The sequence below is a fragment of the Heptranchias perlo genome, unplaced genomic scaffold (genome assembly GCF_035084215.1).
Source record: "Heptranchias perlo isolate sHepPer1 unplaced genomic scaffold, sHepPer1.hap1 HAP1_SCAFFOLD_876, whole genome shotgun sequence".
Taxonomy (NCBI): Eukaryota; Metazoa; Chordata; class Chondrichthyes; order Hexanchiformes; family Hexanchidae; genus Heptranchias; species Heptranchias perlo.
Genome location: NW_027139914.1, coordinates 45,001 through 68,478, shown reverse-complemented (window position 1 = coordinate 68,478; position 23,478 = coordinate 45,001). Strand labels below are relative to the sequence as shown.

The 23,478-nt window shown below is 50.8% G+C and overlaps 1 protein-coding gene across 1 annotated transcript in view; it reads right to left on the bottom strand.

The window, feature by feature from the left end:
- The window catches only part of LOC137319591 (P2X purinoceptor 3-like), a gene marked incomplete at its 3' end in the record, with an annotated part of 48,678 nt that overhangs the window by 5,783 nt on the left and 19,417 nt on the right, over positions 1–23,478 (bottom strand). Inside the window, exons 4-9 of the mRNA XM_067981688.1 lie at positions 22,592–22,667; positions 22,411–22,504; positions 21,684–21,761; positions 18,235–18,376; positions 17,141–17,277; positions 7,975–8,068 (exon numbers count right to left, since the gene is read on the bottom strand). Of these exons, the coding sequence (XP_067837789.1) occupies positions 7,975–8,068; positions 17,141–17,277; positions 18,235–18,376; positions 21,684–21,761; positions 22,411–22,504; positions 22,592–22,667 (621 nt within the window). The remainder of the gene's footprint in view (positions 1–7,974; positions 8,069–17,140; positions 17,278–18,234; positions 18,377–21,683; positions 21,762–22,410; positions 22,505–22,591; positions 22,668–23,478) is intronic.

Here is a 23,478-nt window from a genome sequence, read left to right as displayed (position 1 = left end):
TATACCTTGGTTAGATCACACTTGGAGCATTGTGTACAGTTCTGGTCTCCATATACCTTGGTTGGACCACACTTGGAGCACTGTGCACAGTTCTGGTCTCCATATACCTTGGTTGGACCACACTTGGATCACTGTGCACAGTTCTGGTCTCCATATACCTTGGTTAGACCACACTCGGAGCACTGTGCACATTTCTGGTCTCCATATACCTTGGTTAGACCACACTTGGAGCACTGTGTACAGTTCTGGTCTCCATATACCTTGGTTGGACCACACTTGGAGCACTGTGCACAGTTCTGGTCTCCATATACCTTGGTTAGACCACACTTGGAGCACTGTGCACAGTTCTGGTCTCCATATACCTTGGTTAGACCACACTTGGAGCACTGTGTGCAGTTCTGGTCTCAATATACCTTGGTTAGATCACACTTGGAGCATTGTGTACAGTTCTGGTCTCCATATACCTTGGATAGACCACACTTGGAGCACTGTGCACAGTTCTGGTCTCCATATACCTTGGTTAGACCACACTCGGAGCACTGTGCACAGTTCTGGTCTCCATATACCTTGGTTAGACCACACTTGGAGCACTGTGCACAGTTCTGGTCTCCATATACCTTGGTTAGACCACACTCGGAGCACTGTGCACAGTTCTGGTATCCATATACCTTGGTTAGACCGCACTTGGAGCACTGTGTACAGTTCTGGTCTCAATATACCTTGGTTAGACCACACTTGGAGCACTGTGCACAGTTCTGGTCTCAATATACCTTGGTTAGACCACACTTGGAGCACTGTGCACAGTTCTGGTCTCAATATATCTTGGTTAGACCACACTTGGAGCACTGTGCACAGTTCTGGTCTCCATATACCTTGGTTAGACCGCACTTGGAGCACTGTGTACAGTTCTGGTCTCAATATACCTTGGTTAGACCACACTTGGAGCACTGTGCACAGTTCTGGTCTCCATATACCCTGGTTAGACCGCACTTGGAGCACTGTGTACAGTTCTGGTCTCAATATACCTTGGTTAGATCACACTTGGAGCACTGTGCACAGTTCTGGTCTCCATATACCTTGGTTAGACCGCACTTGGAGCACTGTGTACAGTTCTGGTCTCAATATACCTTGGTTAGATCACACTTGGAGCACTGTGCACAGTTCTGGTCTCCATATACCTTGGTTAGACCGCACTTGGAGCACTGTGTACAGTTCTGGTCTCCATATCCTTGGTTAGACCGCACTTGGAGCACTGTGCACAGTTCTGGTCTCCATATACCTCGGTTAGACCACACTTGGAGCACTGTGCACAGTTCTGGTCTCCATATACCTTGGTTAGACCACTCGTGGAGCACTGTGTACTGTTCTGGTCTCCATATACAATGGTTAGACCGCACTTGGAGCACTGTGCACAGTTCTGGTCTCCGTATACCTTGGTTAGACCACACTTGGAGCACTGTGTCCAGTTCTGGTCTCAATATACCTTGGTTAGATCACACTTGGAACATTGTGTACAGTTCTGGTCTCCATATACCTTGGTTGGACCACACTTGGAGCACTGTGCACAGTTCTGGTCTCCATATACCTTGGTTGGACCACACTTGGAGCACTGTGCACAGTTCTGGTCTCCATATACCTTGGTTAGACCACACTCGGAGCACTGTGCACAGTTCTGGTCTCCATATACCTTGGTTAGACCACACTTGGAGCACTGTGTACAGTTCTGGTCTCCATATACCTTGGTTGGACCACACTTGGAGCACTGTGCACAGTTCTGGTCTCCATATACCTTGGTTAGAGCACACTTGGAGCACTGTGCACAGTTCTGGTCTCCATATACCTTGGTTAGACCACACTTGGAGCACTGTGTACAGTTCTGGTCTCAATATACCTTGGTTAGATCACACTTGGAGCATTGTGTACAGTTCTGGTCTCCATATACCTTGGATAGACCACACTTGGAGCACTGTGTACAGTTCTGGTCTCCATATACCTTGGTTGGACCACACTTGGAGCACTGTGCACAGTTCTGGTCTCCATATACCTTGGTTTGACCACACTTGGAGCACTGTGCACAGTTCTGGTCTCCATATACCTTGGTTGGACTGCACTTGGAGCACTGTGCATAGTTCTGGTCTCCATATACCTTGGTTAGACCACACTTGGAGCACTGTGCACAGTTCTGGTCTCCATATACCTTGGTTGGACCACACTTGGAGCACTGTGCACAGTTCTGGTCTCCATATACCTTGGTTAGACCGCACTCGGAGCATTGTGCACAGTTCTGGTCTCCATATACCTTGGTTAGAGCACACTTGGAGCACTGTGTACAGTTCTGGTCTCCATATACCTTGGTTAGACCACACTTGGAGCACTGTGCACAGTTCTGGTCTCCATATACCTTGGTTGGACCGCACTTGGAGCACTGTTTACAGTTCTGGTCTCCATATACCTTGGTTGGACCACACTTGGCGCACTGTGTACAGTTCTGGTCTCCATATACCTTGGTTAGACCACACTTGGAGCACTGTGCACAGTTCTGGTCTCCATATACCTTGGTTGGACCACACTTGGCGCACTGTGTACAGTTCTGGTCTCCATATACCTTGGTTAGACCGCACTTGGAGCACTGTGTACAGTTCTGGTCTCCATATACCTTGGTTAGACCACACTCGGAGCACTGTGCACAGTTCCAGTCTCCATATACCTTGGTTAGACCACACTTGGAGCACTGTGCACAGTTCTGGTCTCCATATACCTTGGTTAGACCACACTTGGAGCACTGTGCACAGTTCTGGTCTCCATATACCTTGGTTAGACCACACTTGGAGCACTGTGCACAGTTCTGGTCTCCATATACCTTGGTTAGACCACACTTGGAGCACTGTGCACAGTTCTGGTCTCCATATACCTTGGATAGACCACACTTGGAGCACTGTGCACAGTTCTGGTCTCCATATACCTTGGTTGGACCACACTTGGAGTACTGTGTACAGTTCTGGTCTCCATATACCTTGGTTGGACCACACTTGGAGCACTGTGCACAGTTCTGGTCTCCATATACCTTGGTTGGACCACACTTGGAGCACTGTGCACAGTTCTGGTCTCCATATACCTTGGTTAGACCACACTTGGAGCACTGTGCACAGTTCTGGTCTCCATATACCTTGGTTAGATCACACATGGAGCACTGTGCACAGTTCTGGTCTCCATATACCTGGGTTAGACCACACTCGGAGCACTGTGCACAGTTCTGGTCTCCATATACCTGGGTTAGACCACACTTGGAGCACTGTGCACAGTTCTGGTCTCCATATACCTGGGTTAGACCACACTTGGAGCACTGTGCACAGTTCTGGTCTCCATATACCTTGGTTAGACCACACTCGGAGCACTGTGCACAGTTCTGGTCTCCATATACCTTGGTTAGACCACACTCGGAGCACTGTGCACAGTTCCAGTCTCCATATACCTTGGTTAGACCACACTTGGAGCACTGTGCACAGTTCTGGTCTCAATATACCTTGGTTAGACCACACTTGGAGCACTGTGCACAGTTCTGGTCTCCATATACCTCGGTTAGACCACACTTGGAGCACTGTGCACAGTTCTGGTCTCAATATACCTTGGTTAGACCACACTTGGAGCACTGTGTACAGTTCTGGTCTCCATATACATTGGTTAGACCGTACTTGGAGCACTGTGCACAGTTCTGGTCTCCATATACCTTGGTTAGACCGCACTTGGAGCACTGTGCACAGTTCTGGTCTCCATATACCTTGGTTCGACCAAACTTGGAACACTGTACAGTTCTGGTCTCAATATACCTTGGTTAGATCACACTTGGAGCACTGTGTACAATTCTGGTCTCCATATACCTTGGTTAGACCACACTTGGAGCACTGTGTACAGTTCCGGTCTCCATATACCTTGGTTGGACCACACTTGGAGCACTGTGCACAGTTCTGGTCTCCATATACCTTGGTTAGAGCACACTTGGAGCACTGTGTACAGTTCTGGTCTCCATATCCTTGGTTAGACTGCACTTGGAGCACTGTGCACAGTTCTGGTCTCCATATACCTTGGTTAGACCACACTTGGAGCACTGTGTACTGTTCTGGTCTCCATATACATTGGTTAGACCGCACTTGGAGCACTGTGCACAGTTCTGGTCTCCATAAACCTTGGTTAGACCAAACTTGGAGCACTGTGTACAGTTCTGGTCTCAATATACCTTGGTTAGATCACACTTGGAGCATTGTGTACAGTTCTGGTCTCCATATACCTTGGTTGGACCACACTTGGAGCACTGTGCACAGTTCTGGTCTCCATATACCTTGGTTGGACCACACTTGGATCACTGTGCACAGTTCTGGTCTCCATATACCTTGGTTAGACCACACTCGGAGCACTGTGCACAGTTCCAGTCTCCATATACCTTGGTTAGACCACACTTGGAGCACTGTGCACAGTTCTGGTCTCCATATACCTTGGTTAGACCACACTTGGAGCACTGTGCACAGTTCTGGTCTCCATATACCTTGGTTAGACCACACTTGGAGCACTGTGCACAGTTCTGGTCTCCATATACCTTGGTTAGACCACACTTGGAGCACTGTGCACAGTTCTAGTCTCCATATACCTTGGATAGACCACACTTGGAGCACTGTGCACAGTTCTGGTCTCCATATACCTTGGTTGGACCACACTTGGAGTACTGTGTACAGTTCTGGTCTCCATATACCTTGGTTGGACCACACTTGGAGCACTGTGCACAGTTCTGGTCTCCATATACCTTGGTTGGACCACACTTGGAGCACTGTGCACAGTTCTGGTCTCCATATACCTTGGTTAGACCACACTTGGAGCACTGTGCACAGTTCTGGTCTCCATATACCTTGGTTAGATCACACATGGAGCACTGTGCACAGTTCTGGTCTCCATATACCTGGGTTAGACCACACTCGGAGCACTGTGCACAGTTCTGGTCTCCATATACCTGGGTTAGACCACACTTGGAGCACTGTGCACAGTTCTGGTCTCCATATACCTGGGTTAGACCACACTTGGAGCACTGTGCACAGTTCTGGTCTCCATATACCTTGGTTAGACCACACTCGGAGCACTGTGCACAGTTCTGGTCTCCATATACCTTGGTTAGACCACACTCGGAGCACTGTGCACAGTTCCAGTCTCCATATACCTTGGTTAGACCACACTTGGAGCACTGTGCACAGTTCTGGTCTCCATATACCTTGGTTAGACCACACTTGGAGCACTGTGCACAGTTCTGGTCTCCATATACCTTGGTTAGACCACACTTGGAGCACTGTGCACAGTTCTGGTCTCCATATACCTTGGTTAGACCACACTTGGAGCACTGTGCACAGTTCTGGTCTCCATATACCTTGGTTAGACCACACTTGGAGCACTGTGCACAGTTCTGGTCTCCATATACCTTGGTCAGACCACACTTGGAGCACTGTGCACAGTTCTGGTCTCCATATACCTTGGTTAGACCACACTTGGAGCACTGTGCACAATTCTGGTCTCCATATACCTTGGTTAGACCACACTTGGAGCACTGTGCACAGTCCTGGTCTCCATATTATAAAGAGGATATAGAGGCACTGGAGAAGGTGCAAAAAAGATTTACAAGGATGATCCCAGAACTGAGAGGTTTATAACTATCAGGAAAGACTGAACAGGCTGGGGCTCTTTTCTCTAGAAAAGAGAAGACTGAGGGGTGACCTGATCGAGGTCTTTAAGATTATGAAAGGGTTCGATAGGGTAGACGTAGAGAAGATATTTCCACTTGTGGGGGGAGACCAGAACTCGGGGGGGCCATAAATATAAGATAGTCACTAATAAATCCAATAGAGAATATGAGACATTAAACCGAGGCCCCGTCTGCCCCTCTCGGGTGGGTGTAAAAGATCCCACGGCCCACTATTGGAAGAAGAGCAGGGGGGAGTTCTCCCCGGGGTCCTGGGCCCCGATATTTATCCCTCGACCGACATCACTAAAAAACCCAGATGATCTGGGTCATTTATCACATCGCTGTTTGTGGGATCTTGCTGTGCGCAAATCGGCTGCTGCGTTTCCCACATTACAACAGTGAGCGCACTTCAAAAAGAAAAGTCCTTCATTGGCCGTGAAGCTTTGGGACGTCCCGAGGTGGGGAAAGGAGATGGAGAGACGGGCTCTCTCCCCACAGGGACACACCTCACCTCTCGAACCGCGGACAGGGAGAGGCTCTGTGGAATATAGAGGTGCCCGCTCTCCCTGTAGGGACACGTCCCGGATAGAGAGAGAGAGAGAGAAAGGGTAGAGTGAGGGAGACAGGAGGGAAAGAGAGAGAGATAGAGAGAGAGAGAGAGAGAAAGGAAAGAGTGAGAGAGACAGGAGGGAAAGAGAGAGAGATAGAGAGAGAGAGAGAAAGAGAGAAAGGGCAGAGTGAGAGAGACAGGAGGGAAAGAGAGAAAGATAGAGAGAGAGAAAGGAAAGAGTGAGAGAGACAGGAGGGAAAGAGAGAGAGAGAGAGAGAGAAAGGAAAGAGTGAGAGAGACAGGAGGGAAAGAGAGAGCGAGAGAGAGAAAGGAAAGAGTGAGAGAGACAGGAGGGAAAGAGAGAGAAATAGAGAGAGAGAGAGAGAGAAAGGAAAGAGTGAGAGAGACAGGAGGGAAAGGGAGAGAGATAGAGAGAGAGAGATAGAGAGAGAGAGAGAGAGAAAGGAAAGAGTGAGAGAGACAGGAGGGAAAGAGAGAGAGATAGAGAGAGAAACAGAGAGAGAGAGAAAGGGCAGAGTGAGAGAGACAGGAGGGAAAGAGAGAAAGAGAGAGAGAGAGAAAGAGAGAGGCCACGAGAGGGAGGGGATTCGATGGGAGAGTTAGGGCCCGGAGGGAGGGGATTCGATGGGAGTGTTTGGGGACTGGAGGGAGGGGATTCGATGGGAGTGTTGGGGGACTGGAGGGAGGGGATTCGATGGGAGTGTTGGGGGACTGGAGGGAGGGGATTCGATGGGAGGGTTAGGGACTGGAGGGAGGGGATTCGATGGGAGTGTTGGGGGACTGGAGGGAGGGGATTCGATGGGAGTGTTGGGGGACTGGAGGGAGGGGATTCGATGGGAGTGTTCGGGGACTGGAGGGAGGGGATTCGATGGGAGTGTTGGGGGACTGGAGGGATGGGATTCGATGGGAGTGTTGGGGGACTGGAGGGAGGGGATTCGATGGGAGTGTTCGGGGACTGGAGGGAGGGGATTCGATGGGAGTGTTGGGGGACTGGAGGGAGGGGATTCGATGGGAGTGTTGGGGGACTGGAGGGAGGGGATTCGATGGGAGTGTTGGGGGACTGGAGGGAGGGGATTCGATGGGAGTGTTGGGGGACTGGAGGGAGGGGATTCGATGGGAGTGTTGGGGGACTGGAGGGAGGGGATTCGATGGGAGTGTTCGGGGACTGGAGGGAGGGGATTCGATGGGAGTGTTGGGGGACTGGAGGGAGGGGCCTCGATGGGAGTGTTCGGGGGACTGGAGGGAGGGGATTCGATGGGAGTGTTCGGGGACTGGAGGGAGGGGATTCGATGGGAGGGTTAGGGGACTGGAGGGAGGGGATTCGATGGGAGGGTTAGGGCCCGGAGGGAGGGGATTCGATGGGAGTGTTCGGGGACCCGGAGGGAGGGGATTCGATGGGAGGGTTAGGGCCCGGAGGGAGGGGATTCAATGGGAGGGTTAGGGCCCTGAGGGAGGGTTAGGGGCCCCGAGGGAGCAGAGTTTGATACCTCCCACGGTCCCCTTTCCTTTCCCGGGACCTCAGACACAGAACTCGTGCTCTCCCACCCTCCCGATTTTCCTCCCTTTCTCTCCCACTCCTTCCGATGAGGATTGGGATTTCTCCAACCATTCCTCATGGCCCCTTCCCCTGGGCTCCTGATTGGATCCTCAGCCTTCAGACGGAGCAGCGAATCAGCTCGATTACCTTTCCATACACCATGATGTCAATGCGGATCCCATGAGCTTTCATTAGAGTGCGATACTCAGTCCCATTTGGATATCGATAGAACCTGGCATATCTGGGAAAGTAAAAGAGTGACAGGGTAACTCTAATCAGGTATATCTGCACAGGGTGTATCTGCACCGTGTGTATCTGCACAGGGTGTATCTGCACAGTGTATATCTGCACAGGGTGTATCTGCATAGTGTGTATCTGCACAGTGTGTATCTGCACCGTGTGTATCTGCACAGTGTATATCTGCACAGTGTGTATCTGCACCATGTATATCTGCACAGTGTGTATCTGCACCGTGTGTATCTGCACAGTGTATATCTGCACAGTGTGTATCTGCACAGTGTGTATCTGCACCGTGTGTATCTGCACAGTGTATATCTGCACAGTGTGTATCTGCACCGTGTATATCTGCACAGTGTGTATCTGCACCGTGTGTATCTGCACAGTGTATATCTGCACAGTGTGTATCTGCACCATGTATATCTGCACAGTGTGTATCTGCACAGTGTGTATCTGCACAGTGTGTATCTGCACCGTGTGTATCTGCACAGTGTATATCTGCACAGTGTGTATCTGCACCGTGTATATCTGCACAGTGTGTATCTGCACCGTGTGTATCTGCACAGTGTATATCTGCACAGTGTGTATCTGCACCGTGTATATCTGCACCGTGTGTATCTGCACAGTGTATATCTGCACAGTGTGTATCTGCACCGTGTATATCTGCACAGTGTGTATCTGCACCGTGTATATCTGCACAGTGTATATCTGCACCATGTATATCTGCACAGTGTGTATCTGCACCGTGTGTATCTGCACAGTGTGTATCTGCACAGTGTATATCGGCACCTTGTATATCTGCACAGTGTGTATCTGCACAGTGTATATCTGCACAGTGTATATCTGCACTGTGTATATCTGCACCGTGTGTATTTGCACAGTGTATATCTGTACAGCGTGTATCTGCACAGTGTGTATCTGCACAGTGTGTATCTGCACTGTGTATATCTGCACCGTGTGTATTTGCACAGTGTATATCTGTACAGCGTGTATCTGCACAGTGTGTATCTGCACAGTGTGTATCTGCACCATGTATATCTGCACTGTGAATACCTGCACAGTGTACATCTGCACAGTGTACATCTGTACAGTGTATATCTGCACAGTGTGTATCTGCACCATGTATATCTGTACAGTGTATATCTGCACAGTGTGTATCTGCACCGTGTATATCTGCACTGTGAACATCTGCACAGTGTACATCTGCACAGTGTACATCTGCACAGTGTATATCTGCTCAGTGTACATCTGCACAGTGTGTATCTACACAGTGTGTATCTGCACCATCTATATCTGCACAGTGTATATCTGCACAGTGTGTATCTGCACCGTGTGTATCTGCACTGTGTGTATCTGCACAGTGTATATCTGCACAGTGTATATCTGCTCAGTGTACATCTGCACAGTGTGTATCTGCACCGTGTGTATCTGCACAGTGTATATCTGCACCGTGTGTATCTGCACCGTGTGTATCTGCACCGTGTATATCTGCACCGTGTGTATCTGCACTGTGTATATCTGCACAGTGCGTATCTGCACAGTGTATATCTGCACCGTATATACCTGCACTGTGTGTATCTGCACAGTGTGTATCTGCACAGTGTATATCTGCTCCGTGTATATCTGCACAGTGTATATCTGCACCGTGTGTATCTGCACAGTGTATATCTGTACAGCGTGTATCTGCACAGTGTGTATCTGCACCATGTATATCTGCACAGTGTGTATCTGCACAGTGTATATCTGCACAGTGTGTATCTGCACCATGTATATCTGCTCCGTGTATATCTGCCCAGTGTGTATCTGCACCGTGTGTATCTGCACAGTGTGTATCTGTACAGTGTATGTCTGCAACATGTATATCTGCACAGTGTGTATCTGCACCGTGTTTATCTGCACAGTGTGTATCTGCACAGTGTGTATCTGTACAGTGTATATCTGCACTGTGAACATCTGCACAGTGTACATCTGCACAGTGTACATCTGCACAGTGTATATCTGCTCAGTGTACATCTGCACAGTGTGTATCTACACAGTGTGTATCTGCACAGTGTGTATCTGCACCATGTATATCTGTACAGTGTATATCTGCACTGTGTATATCTGCTCAGTGTACATCTGCACAGTGTGTATCTGCACCGTGTGTATCTGCACAGTGTATATCTGCACCGTGTGTATCTGCACCGTGTATATCTGCACCGTGTATATCTGCACCGTGTGTATCTGCACCGTGTATATCTGCACAGTGTGTATCTGCACAGTGTATATCTGCACCGTATATACCTGCACTGTGTGTATCTGCACAGTGTGTATCTGCACAGTGTATATCTGCTCCGTGTATATCTGCACAGTGTATATCTGCACCGTGTGTATCTGCACAGTGTATATCTGTACAGCGTGTATCTGCACAGTGTGTATCTGCACCATGTATATCTGCACAGTGTGTATCTGCACAGTGTATATCTGCACAGTGTGTATCTGCACCATGTATATCTGCTCCGTGTATATCTGCCCAGTGTGTATCTGCACCGTGTGTATCTGCACAGTGTGTATCTGTACAGTGTATGTCTGCAACATGTATATCTTCACAGTGTGTATCTGCACCGTGTGTATCTGCACAGTGTGTATCTGCACAGTGTGTATCTGTACAGTGTATGTCTGCACCATGTATATCTGCACAGTGTATATCTGCACCGTGTGTATCTGCACAGTGTATATCTGTACAGCGTGTATCTGCACAGTGTGTATCTGCACCATGTATATCTGCACAGTGTGTATCTGCACAGTGTATATATGCACAGTGTGTATCTGCACCATGTATATCTGCTCCATGTATATCTGCCCAGTGTGTATCTGCACCGTGTGTATCTGCACCATGTATATCTGCACTGTGAATACCTGCACAGTGTGTATCTGCACCATGTATATCTGCACAGTGTGTATCTGCACAGTGTATATCTGCACAGTGTGTATCTGCACCATGTATATCTGCTCCGTGTATATCTGCACAGTGTGTATCTGCACAGTGTATATCTGCTCCGTGTATATCTGCCCAGTGTGTATCTGCACAGTGTGTATCTGCACCATGTATATCTGCTCTGTGTATATCTGCAAAGTGTGTATCTGCACAGTGTATATCTGCTCCGTGTATATCTGCCCAGTGTGTATCTGCACCGTGTGTATCTGCACCGTGTGTATCTGCACTGTGAATACCTGCACAGTGTGTATCTGCACCATGTATATCTGCTCCGTGTATATCTGCCCAGTGTGTATCTGCACCGTGTGTATCTGCACAGTGCATATCTGCACAGTGTATATCTGCTCAGTGTACATCTGCACAGTGTGTATCTGCACCGTGTGTATCTGCACAGTGTATATCTGCACAGTGTGTATCTGCACCGTGTGTATCTGCACCGTGTATATCTGCACCGTGTGTATCTGCACCGTGTACATCTGCACAGTGTGTATCTGCACCATGTATATCTGCACAGTGTGTATCTGCACCGTGTGTATCTGCACAGTGTGTATCTGCACAGTGTGTATCTGCACCGTGTGTATCTGCACAGTGTATATCTGCACAGTGTGTATCTGCACCGTGTATATCTGCACAGTGTGTATCTGCACCGTGTGTATCTGCACAGTGTATATCTGCACAGTGTGTATCTGCACCATGTATATCTGCACAGTGTATATCTGCACAGTGTGTATCTGCACAGTGTGTATCTGCACAGTGTGTATCTGCACCGTGTGTATCTGCACAGTGTATATCTGCACAGTGTGTATCTGCACCGTGTATATCTGCACCGTGTGTATCTGCACAGTGTATATCTGCACAGTGTGTATCTGCACCGTGTATATCTGCACAGTGTGTATCTGCACCGTGTATATCTGCACAGTGTATATCTGCACCATGTATATCTGCACAGTGTGTATCTGCACTGTGTGTATCTGCACAGTGTGTATCTGCACAGTGTATATCGGCACCTTGTATATCTGCACAGTGTGTATCTGCACAGTGTATATCTGCACAGTGTATATCTGCACTGTGTATATCTGCACCGTGTGTATTTGCACAGTGTATATCTGTACAGCGTGTATCTGCACAGTGTGTATCTGCACAGTGTGTATCTGCACTGTGTATATCTGCACCGTGTGTATTTGCACAGTGTATATCTGTACAGCGTGTATCTGCACAGTGTGTATCTGCACAGTGTGTATCTGCACCATGTATATCTGCACTGTGAATACCTGCACAGTGTACATCTGCACAGTGTACATCTGTACAGTGTATATCTGCACAGTGTGTATCTGCACCATGTATATCTGTACAGTGTATATCTGCACAGTGTGTATCTGCACCGTGTATATCTGCACTGTGAACATCTGCACAGTGTACATCTGCACAGTGTACATCTGCACAGTGTATATCTGCTCAGTGTACATCTGCACAGTGTGTATCTACACAGTGTGTATCTGCACCATCTATATCTGCACAGTGTATATCTGCACAGTGTGTATCTGCACCGTGTGTATCTGCACTGTGTGTATCTGCACAGTGTATATCTGCACAGTGTATATCTGCTCAGTGTACATCTGCACAGTGTGTATCTGCACCGTGTGTATCTGCACAGTGTATATCTGCACCGTGTGTATCTGCACCGTGTGTATCTGCACCGTGTATATCTGCACCGTGTGTATCTGCACCGTGTATATCTGCACAGTGTGTATCTGCACAGTGTATATCTGCACCGTATATACCTGCACTGTGTGTATCTGCACAGTGTGTATCTGCACAGTGTATATCTGCTCCGTGTATATCTGCACAGTGTATATCTGCACCGTGTGTATCTGCACAGTGTATATCTGTACAGCGTGTATCTGCACAGTGTGTATCTGCACCATGTATATCTGCACAGTGTGTATCTGCACAGTGTATATCTGCACAGTGTGTATCTGCACCATGTATATCTGCTCCGTGTATATCTGCCCAGTGTGTATCTGCACCGTGTGTATCTGCACAGTGTGTATCTGTACAGTGTATGTCTGCAACATGTATATCTGCACAGTGTGTATCTGCACCGTGTGTATCTGCACAGTGTGTATCTGCACAGTGTGTATCTGTACAGTGTATATCTGCACTGTGAACATCTGCACAGTGTACATCTGCACAGTGTACATCTGCACAGTGTATATCTGCTCAGTGTACATCTGCACAGTGTGTATCTACACAGTGTGTATCTGCACAGTGTGTATCTGCACCATGTATATCTGTACAGTGTATATCTGCACAGTGTGTATCTGCACCGTGTATATCTGCACTGTGAACATCTGCACAGTGTACATCTGCACAGTGTACATCTGCACAGTGTATATCTGCTCAGTGTACATCTGCACAGTGTGTATCTGCACCATGTGTATCTGCACAGTGTATATCTGTACAGTGTATGTCTGCAACATGTATATCTGCACAGTGTGTATCTACACCGTGTATATCTGCACAGTGTATATCTGCACCATGTATATCTGCACAGTGTGTATCTGCACAGTGTGTATCTGCACCGTGTGTATCTGCACAGTGTATATCTGCACAGTGTGTATCTGCACCGTGTATATCTGCACAGTGTGTATCTGCACCGTGTGTATCTGCACAGTGTATATCTGCACAGTGTGTATCTGCACCATGTATATCTGCACAGTGTATATCTGCACAGTGTGTATCTGCACAGTGTGTATCTGCACAGTGTGTATCTGCACCGTGTGTATCTGCACAGTGTATATCTGCACAGTGTGTATCTGCACCGTGTATATCTGCACCGTGTGTATCTGCACAGTGTATATCTGCACAGTGTGTATCTGCACCGTGTATATCTGCACAGTGTGTATCTGCACCGTGTATATCTGCACAGTGTATATCTGCACCATGTATATCTGCACAGTGTGTATCTGCACTGTGTGTATCTGCACAGTGTGTATCTGCACAGTGTATATCGGCACCTTGTATATCTGCACAGTGTGTATCTGCACAGTGTATATCTGCACAGTGTATATCTGCACTGTGTATATCTGCACCGTGTGTATTTGCACAGTGTATATCTGTACAGCGTGTATCTGCACAGTGTGTATCTGCACAGTGTGTATCTGCACTGTGTATATCTGCACCGTGTGTATTTGCACAGTGTATATCTGTACAGCGTGTATCTGCACAGTGTGTATCTGCACAGTGTGTATCTGCACCATGTATATCTGCACTGTGAATACCTGCACAGTGTACATCTGCACAGTGTACATCTGTACAGTGTATATCTGCACAGTGTGTATCTGCACCATGTATATCTGTACAGTGTATATCTGCACAGTGTGTATCTGCACCGTGTATATCTGCACTGTGAACATCTGCACAGTGTACATCTGCACAGTGTACATCTGCACAGTGTATATCTGCTCAGTGTACATCTGCACAGTGTGTATCTACACAGTGTGTATCTGCACCATCTATATCTGCACAGTGTATATCTGCACAGTGTGTATCTGCACCGTGTGTATCTGCACTGTGTGTATCTGCACAGTGTATATCTGCACAGTGTATATCTGCTCAGTGTACATCTGCACAGTGTGTATCTGCACCGTGTGTATCTGCACAGTGTATATCTGCACCGTGTGTATCTGCACCGTGTGTATCTGCACCGTGTATATCTGCACCGTGTGTATCTGCACCGTGTATATCTGCACAGTGTGTATCTGCACAGTGTATATCTGCACCGTATATACCTGCACTGTGTGTATCTGCACAGTGTGTATCTGCACAGTGTATATCTGCTCCGTGTATATCTGCACAGTGTATATCTGCACCGTGTGTATCTGCACAGTGTATATCTGTACAGCGTGTATCTGCACAGTGTGTATCTGCACCATGTATATCTGCACAGTGTGTATCTGCACAGTGTATATCTGCACAGTGTGTATCTGCACCATGTATATCTGCTCCGTGTATATCTGCCCAGTGTGTATCTGCACCGTGTGTATCTGCACAGTGTGTATCTGTACAGTGTATGTCTGCAACATGTATATCTGCACAGTGTGTATCTGCACCGTGTGTATCTGCACAGTGTGTATCTGCACAGTGTGTATCTGTACAGTGTATATCTGCACTGTGAACATCTGCACAGTGTACATCTGCACAGTGTACATCTGCACAGTGTATATCTGCTCAGTGTACATCTGCACAGTGTGTATCTACACAGTGTGTATCTGCACAGTGTGTATCTGCACCATGTATATCTGTACAGTGTATATCTGCACAGTGTGTATCTGCACCGTGTATATCTGCACTGTGAACATCTGCACAGTGTACATCTGCACAGTGTACATCTGCACAGTGTATATCTGCTCAGTGTACATCTGCACAGTGTGTATCTACACAGTGTGTATCTGCACCATCCATATCTGCACAGTGTATATCTGCACAGTGTGTATCTGCACCGTGTGTATCTGCACTGTGTGTATCTGCACAGTGTATATCTGCACAGTGTATATCTGCTCAGTGTACATCTGCACAGTGTGTATCTGCACCATGTGTATCTGCACAGTGTATATCTGCACCGTGTGTATCTGCACCGTGAGTATCTGCACCGTGTATATCTGCACCGTGTGTATCTGCACCGTGTATATCTGCACAGTGTGTATCTGCACAGTGTATATCTGCACCGTATATACCTGCACTGTGTGTATCTGCACAGTGTGTATCTGCACAGTGTATATCTGCTCCGTGTATATCTGCACAGTGTATATCTGCACCGTGTGTATCTGCACAGTGTATATCTGTACAGCGTATATCTGCACAGTGTGTATCTGCACCATGTATATCTGCACAGTATGTATCTGCACAGTGTATATCTGCACAGTGTGTATCTGCACCATGTATATCTGCTCCGTGTATATCTGCCCAGTGTGTATCTGCACCGTGTGTATCTGCACAGTGTGTATCTGTACAGTGTATGTCTGCAACATGTATATCTGCACAGTGTGTATCTGCACCGTGTGTATCTGCACAGTGTGTATCTGCACAGTGTGTATCTGTACAGTGTATGTCTGCACCATGTATATCTGCACAGTGTATATCTGCACCGTGTGTATCTGCACAGTGTATATCTGTACAGTGTGTATCTGCACAGTGTGTATCTGCACCATGTATATCTGCACAGTGTGTATCTGCACAGTGTATATATGCACAGTGTGTATCTGCACCATGTATATCTGCTCCGTGTATATCTGCCCAGTGTGTATCTGCACCGTGTGTATCTGCACCATGTATATCTGCACTGTGAATACCTGCACAGTGTGTATCTGCACCATGTATATCTGCACAGTGTGTATCTGCACAGTGTATATCTGCACAGTGTGTATCTGCACCATGTATATCTGCTCCGTGTATATCTGCACAGTGTGTATCTGCACAGTGTATATCTGCTCCGTGTATATCTGCCCAGTGTGTATCTGCACAGTGTGTATCTGCACCATGTATATCTGCTCCGTGTATATCTGCACAGTGTGTATCTGCACAGTGTATATCTGCTCCGTGTATATCTGCCCAGTGTGTATCTGCACCGTGTGTATCTGCACCGTGTGTATCTGCACTGTGAATACCTGCACAGTGTGTATCTGCACCATGTATATCTGCTCCGTGTATATCTGCCCAGTGTGTATCTGCACCGTGTGTATCTGCACAGTGTATATCTGCACCGTATATACCTGCACTGTGTGTATCTGCACAGTGTGTATCTGCACCATGTATATCTGCTCCGTGTATATCTGCCCAGTGTGTATCTGCACCGTGTGTATCTGCACAGTGTATATCTGCTCCGTGTATATCTGCCCAGTGTGTATCTGCACAGTGTGTATCTGCACCGTGTCAGGCCCTGACCTCTCACCCTCTGGGACCTGGGGGTCAAACCCCACCTAAGACGAAGGGGGGCTGAAGGTTATTGAAGGACTAGAGGGAGGAGGATAGGGGAACCCTCTCAGCGTGGGCCTGGAGACCTGAACATTCCTGGATCCACACTCTGGGACACCCTCGTACCGGAAGTTGTAGCCTCGAGACACCGTGTTACTCTCAGACACCTTGTCTAGACGGTGAAAGGAGAACCTTGGCACACATTTGTCTTCTGTCTTGTCCAGGTCACAGATCCATTCGATCTTGATTCCCAACGCACCACCCTGGACAGAGGAAACCAGACTGTCAGTACAGACTCCCGTTCCTATCAAAGGGTTAAATCCCGAGGGCAGGTCGCACAGACTGGGCTTGTATTCCCTCGAGTGTCGAAGATTAAGGGGGGATCTAATCGAGGGGTTTGAGATGGTTGAAGGATTCGATAGGGTCCATGGACCCCAGTTGTGACAGCGAGTGTGAACGTCTCTGGGTTTTACCCCCTAATACCCCAGTTGTGACAGCGAGTGTGAACGTCAATGGGATTTACCCCAATACCCCAGTTGTGACAGTGAGTGTGAACGTGTCTGGGATTTACCCCGATACCCCAGTTGTGACAGCAAGTGTGAACGTCAATGGGATTTACCCCAATACCCCAGTTGTGACAGTGAGTGTGAACGTGACTGGGATTTACCCCGATGCCCCAGTTGTGACAGCGAGTGTGAACATCTCTGGGATTTACCCCAATACCCCAGTTGTGACAGCGAGTGTGAACGTGTCTGGGATATACCCCGATACCCCAGTTGTGACAGCGAGTGTGAACGTCTCTGGGATTTACCCCAATATCCCAGTTGTGACAGCGAGTGTGAACATCTCTGGGATTTACCCCAATACCCCAGTTGTGACAGCGAGTGTGAACATCTCTGGGATTTACCCCAATACCCCAGTTGTGACAGGCGAGTGTGAACGTCTCTGGGATTTACCCCAATATCCCAGTTGTGACAGCGAGTGTGAACATCTCTGGGATTTACCCCAATATCCCAGCTGTGACAGCGAGTGTGAACGTCTCTGGGATTTACACCGATATCCCAGTTGTGACAGCGAGTGTGAACGTCTCTGGGATTTACACCGATATCCCAGTTGTGACAGCGAGTGTGAACGTCTCTGGGATTTACACCAATACCCCAGTTGTGACAGCGAGTGTGAACGTCTCTGGGATTTACACCGATATCCCAGTTGTGACCTACCTTTTGCACGAGGGTGTTGAAATCCTGATTGGCCCATGTTACGATGTCTCTAAGACGGAAGATTGGACAGAATGGAGCCCGATCACGATGGTAATTACACGACTGGATGTAATCCTTGGTGATGTCGGGGACAATGTTACCCCTAAAAACAAGGGGGAGAGACAGGGGGTCAAACAGTCCATGAATCAACAGGAGAGGGGGTGGACCTGAACCCCAGGGAGAGTGAGAACACCCAATGGGAGAGGGGACCTGAACACCAGGGAGAGTGAGAACACCCAGGGGGGAGAGGGGACCTGAACCCCAGGGAGAGTGAGAACACCCAGGGGGAGAGGGGACCTGAACCCCAGTGAGAGTCAGAACACCCAGGGGGGGAGAGGGGACCTGAACCCCAGTGAGAGTCAGAACACCCAGGGGGGGAGAGGGGACCTGAACCCCAGGGAGAGTCAGAACACCCAGGGGGGAGAGGGGACCTGCACCCCAGGGAGAGTGAGAACACCCAGGGGGGAGAGGGGACCTGAACCCCAGTGAGAGTCAGAACACCCAGGGGGGAGAGGGGACCTGAACTCCAGTGAGAGTCAGAACACCCAGGGGGAGAGGGGACCTGAACCCCAGTGAGAGTCAGCACCTTCAGGGGGGAGAGGGGACCTGAACCCCAGTGAGAGTCAGCACCTTCAGGGGGGAGAGGGGACCTGAACCCCAGGGAGAGTCAGCACCTTCAGGGGGAGAGGGGACATGAACCCCAGTGAGAGTCAGCACCTTCAGGGGGGAGAGGGGACCTGAACCCCAGGGAGAGTCAGCACCTTCAGGGAGGAGAGGGGACCTGAACCCCAGTGAGAGTCAGCACCTTCAGGGGGGAGAGGGGACCTGAACCCCAGTGAGAGTCAGCACCTTCAGGGGGAGAGGGGACCTGAACCCCAGGGAGAGTCAGCACCTTCAGGGGGGAGAGGGGACCTGAACCCCAGGGAGAGTCAGCACCTTCAGGGGGAGAGGGGACCTGAACCCCAGTGAGAGTCAGCACCTTCAGGAGAGGAGAGGGGACCTGAACCCCAGTGAGAGTCAGCACCTTCAGGGGGGAGAGGGGACCTGAACCCCAGTGAGAGTCAGCACCTTCAGGGGGAGAGGGGACCTGAACCCCAGGGAGAGTCAGCACCTTCAGGGGGGAGAGGGGACCTGAACCCCAGTGAGAGTCAGCACCTTCAGGGGGGAGGAGGGGACCTGAACCCCAGTGAGAGTCAGCACCTTCAGGGGGAGAGGGGACCTGAACCCCAGTGAGAGTCAGCACCTTCAGGAGAGGAGGGGACCTGAACCCCAGTGAGAGTCAGCACCTTCAGGGGGAGAGGGGACCTGAACCCCAGTGAGAGTCAGCACCTTCAGGAGAGGAGGGGACCTGAACCCCAGTGAGAGTCAGCACCTTCAGGGGGGAGGAGGGGACCTGAACCCCAGTGAGAGTCAGCACCTTCAGGGGGAGAGGGGACCTGAACCCCAGTGAGAGTCAGCACCTTCAGGGGGAGAGGGGACCTGAACCCCAGTGAGAGTCAGCACCTTCAGGGGGGAGAGGGGACCTGAACCCCAGGGAGAGTCAGTACCTTCAGGGGGGAGATGGGACCTGAACCCCAGTGAGAGTCAGCACCTTCAGGGGGGAGAGGGGACCTGAACCCCAGTGAGAGTCAGCACCTTCAGGGGGGAGAGGGGACCTGAACCCCAGTGAGAGTCAGCACCTTCAGGGGGGAGAGGGGACCTGAACCCCAGTGAGAGTCAGCACCTTCAGGGGGGAGAGGGGACCTGAACCCCAGTGAGAGTCAGCACCTTCAGGGGGGAGAGGGGACCTGAACCCCAGTGAGAGTCAGCACCTTCAGGGGGAGAGGGGACCTGAACCCCAGTGAGAGTCAGCACCTTCAGGGGGAGAGGGGACCTGAACCCCAGTGAGAGTCAGCACCTTCAGGGGGGAGAGGGGACCTGAACCCCAGTGAGAGTCAGCACCTTCAGGGGGGAGAGGGGACCTGAACCCCAGTGAGAGTCAGCACCTTCAGGGGGAGAGGGGACCTGAACCCCAGTGAGAGTCAGCACCTTCAGGGGGAGAGGGGACCTGAACCCCAGTGAGAGTCAGCACCTTCAGGGGGGAGAGGGGACCTGAACCCCAGTGAGAGTCAGCACCTTCAGGGGGGAGAGGGGACCTGAACCCCAGTGAGAGTCAGCACCTTCAGGAGAGGAGGGGACCTGAACCCCAGTGAGAGTCAGCACCTTCAGAGGGGAGAGGGGACCTGAACCCCAGGGAGAGTCAGCACCTTCAGAGGGGAGAGGGGACCTGAACCCCAGTGAGAGTCAGCACCTTCAGGGGGAGAGGGGGGACCTGAACCCCAGTGAGAGTCAGCACCTTCAGAGGGGAGAGGGGACCTGAACCCCAGGGAGAGTCAGCACCTTCAGGGGGAGGAGGGGACCTGAACCCCAGTGAGAGTCAGCACCTTCAGGGGGAGAGGGGACCTGGACCCCAGTGAGAGTCAGCACCTTCAGGGGGAGGAGAGGGGACCTGAACCCCAGTGAGAGTCAGCACCTTCAGGGGGAGAGGGGACCTGAACCCCAGGGAGAGTCAGCACCTTCAGGGGGGAGAGGGGACCTGAACCCCAGGGAGAGTCAGCACCTTCAGGAGGGGAGAAGGGACCTGAACCCCAGGGAGAGTCAGCACCTTCAGGGGGAGAGGGGACCTGAACCCCAGTGAGAGTCAGCACCTTCAGGGGGAGAGGGGACCTGAACCCCAGTGAGAGTCAGCAACTTCAGGGGGGAGAGGGGACCTGAACCCCAGGGAGAGTCAGCACCTTCAGGGGGGAGAGGGGACCTGAACCCCAGTGAGAGTCAGCACCTTCAGGGGGGAGAGGGGACCTGAACCCCAGTGAGAGTCAGCACCTTCAGGGGGAGAGGGGACCTGAACCCCAGGGAGAGTCAGCACCTTCAGGGGGAGAGGGGACCTGAACCCCAGTGAGAGTCAGCAACTTCAGGGGGGAGAGGGGACCTGAACCCCAGTGAGAGTCAGCACCTTCAGGGGGAGAGGGGACCTGAACCCCAGTGAGAGTCAGCACCTTCAGGGGGGAGAGGGGACCTGAACCCCAGTGAGAGTCAGCACCTTCAGGGGGAGAGGGGACCTGAACCCCAGTGAGAGTCAGCACCTTCAGGGGGGAGAGGGGACCTGGACCCCAGTGAGAGTCAGCACCTTCAGAGGGGAGAGGGGACCTGAACCCCAGTGAGAGTCCGCACCTTCAGGGGGGAGAGGGGACCTGAACCCCAGTGAGAGTCAGCACCTTCAGGGGGAGAGGGGACCTGAACCCCAGTGAGAGTCAGCACCTTCAGGGGGAGAGGGGACCTGAACCCCAGTGAGAGTCAGCACCTTCAGGGGGGAGAGGGGACCTGGACGGATAGTTTTGAGATTTGAAATCCCGTTTTCGAGCCGAACTTACTTTGCGAAGTCGAACAGAGGGAACCGAATGCTGTTCTTGATGAAAATGGTCAAGTTTTCAGCGTCTGTCATCACCTCCCTACAAAAATACAACGTCAAGAGTGAGGAAATTACAAACGAGGCAGAGAATTATCCAACGGCAGAAGATGTGGCAGATTCTCTGGGACAGTGAGGGTTCAGATACAGATCGCCTGTCTCCTCACATCTCCTCCCTCCACCTCGGGACGTCCCAGATCATCACCGCCAATAGAAGGACTGTTTCTTTTGAAGTCCGCTCACTGTTGCAATGTGGGAAACGCAGCAGCCGATTTGCGCACAGCAAGATCCCACAAACAGCGATGTGACCCTCCGACAGTGCGGCCCTCCCTCAGTACTGACCCTCCGACAGTGCGGCGCTCCCTCAGTACCGACCCTCCGACAGTGCGGCGCTCCCTCAGTACCGACCCTCCGACAGTGCGGAGCTCCCTCAGTACTGACCCTCCGACAGTGCGGCGCTCCCTCAGTACTGACCCTCCGACAGTGCGGCCCTCCCTCAGTACTGACCCTCCGACAGTGCGGCCCTCCCTCAGTACTGTTGCAGGGGCAGACGGGTTAATGGGGTTAAGATACAGATCAGCCAGGATCGAATTGAACGGCAGACGAGGCTCGAGGGGCTGAATTGCCCGCCTCCTGATCCTGTGCCCCTCGCTGTAAAACTCGAGATCTTTATCTGTGAGGTTGGAACTCACTTGTGGGAATTGTCCACCTCCACTGGACACCAGCCTTGCACCTCGCACATCTGCAGACTGCTGTTGAATTGCACACAACGACCAGTCAGGATTCCTGATCGGGGAAACAGAGGGCGGGGATTAGAGAGGGGAGCGGAGGGTCTGACCCGAAGGCGGAGCGGTCAGCGGCCGTGAAACTCACCGTTGCCCACTTGGTGGGTTCCCTGATCTCTGCAGTCGCTGTCGTTCCCACACCTGAACTTATCGGCAGTGGGATCCTGTGTTCAGAGCGGAAACACTGAGTTAATGGCATTAAAACCTCGGTATATAACAGGCGGAGAGGTACCTGTCCCCAGTGATGGTCAGTGACTGTGGTCTGAGAGGTCCCTGTCCCCAGTGATGGTCAGTGACTGTGGTCTGAGAGGTCCCTGTCTCCAGTGATGGTCAGTGACTGTGGTCTGAGAGGTCCCTGTCCCCAGTGATGGTCAGTGACTGTGGTCTGAAAGGTCCCTGTCCCCTTGTGGTCTGAAAGGTCCCTGTCCCCAGTGGTGGTCAGTGACTGTGGTCTGAGAGGTCCCTGTCCCCAGTGATGGTCAGTTATTGTGGTCTGAGAGGTCCCTGTCCCCAGTGATGGTCAGTTATTGTGGTCCGAGAGGTCCCTGTCCACAGTGATGGTCAGTGACTGTGGTCTGAGAGGTCCCTGTCCCCAGTGATGGTCAGTTATTGTGGTCTGAGAAGTCCCTGTCCCCAGTGATGGTCAGTTATTGTGGTCTGAGAGGTCCCTGTCCCCAGTGATGGTCAGTGACTGCGGTCTGAGAGGTCCCTGTCCCCAGTGGTGGTCAGTGACTGTGGTCTGAGAGGTCCCTGTCCCCAGTGATGGTCAGTGACTGTGGTCTGAGAGGTCCCTGTCCCCAGTGATGGTCAGTTATTGTGGTCTGAGAGGTCCCTGTCCCCAGTGATGGTCAGTGACTGTGGTCTGAGAGGTCCCTGTCCCCAGTGATGGTCAGTTATTGTGGTCTGAGAGGTCCCTGTCCCCAGTGATGGTCAGTTATTGTGGTCTGAGAGGTCCCTGTCTCCAGTGATGGTCAG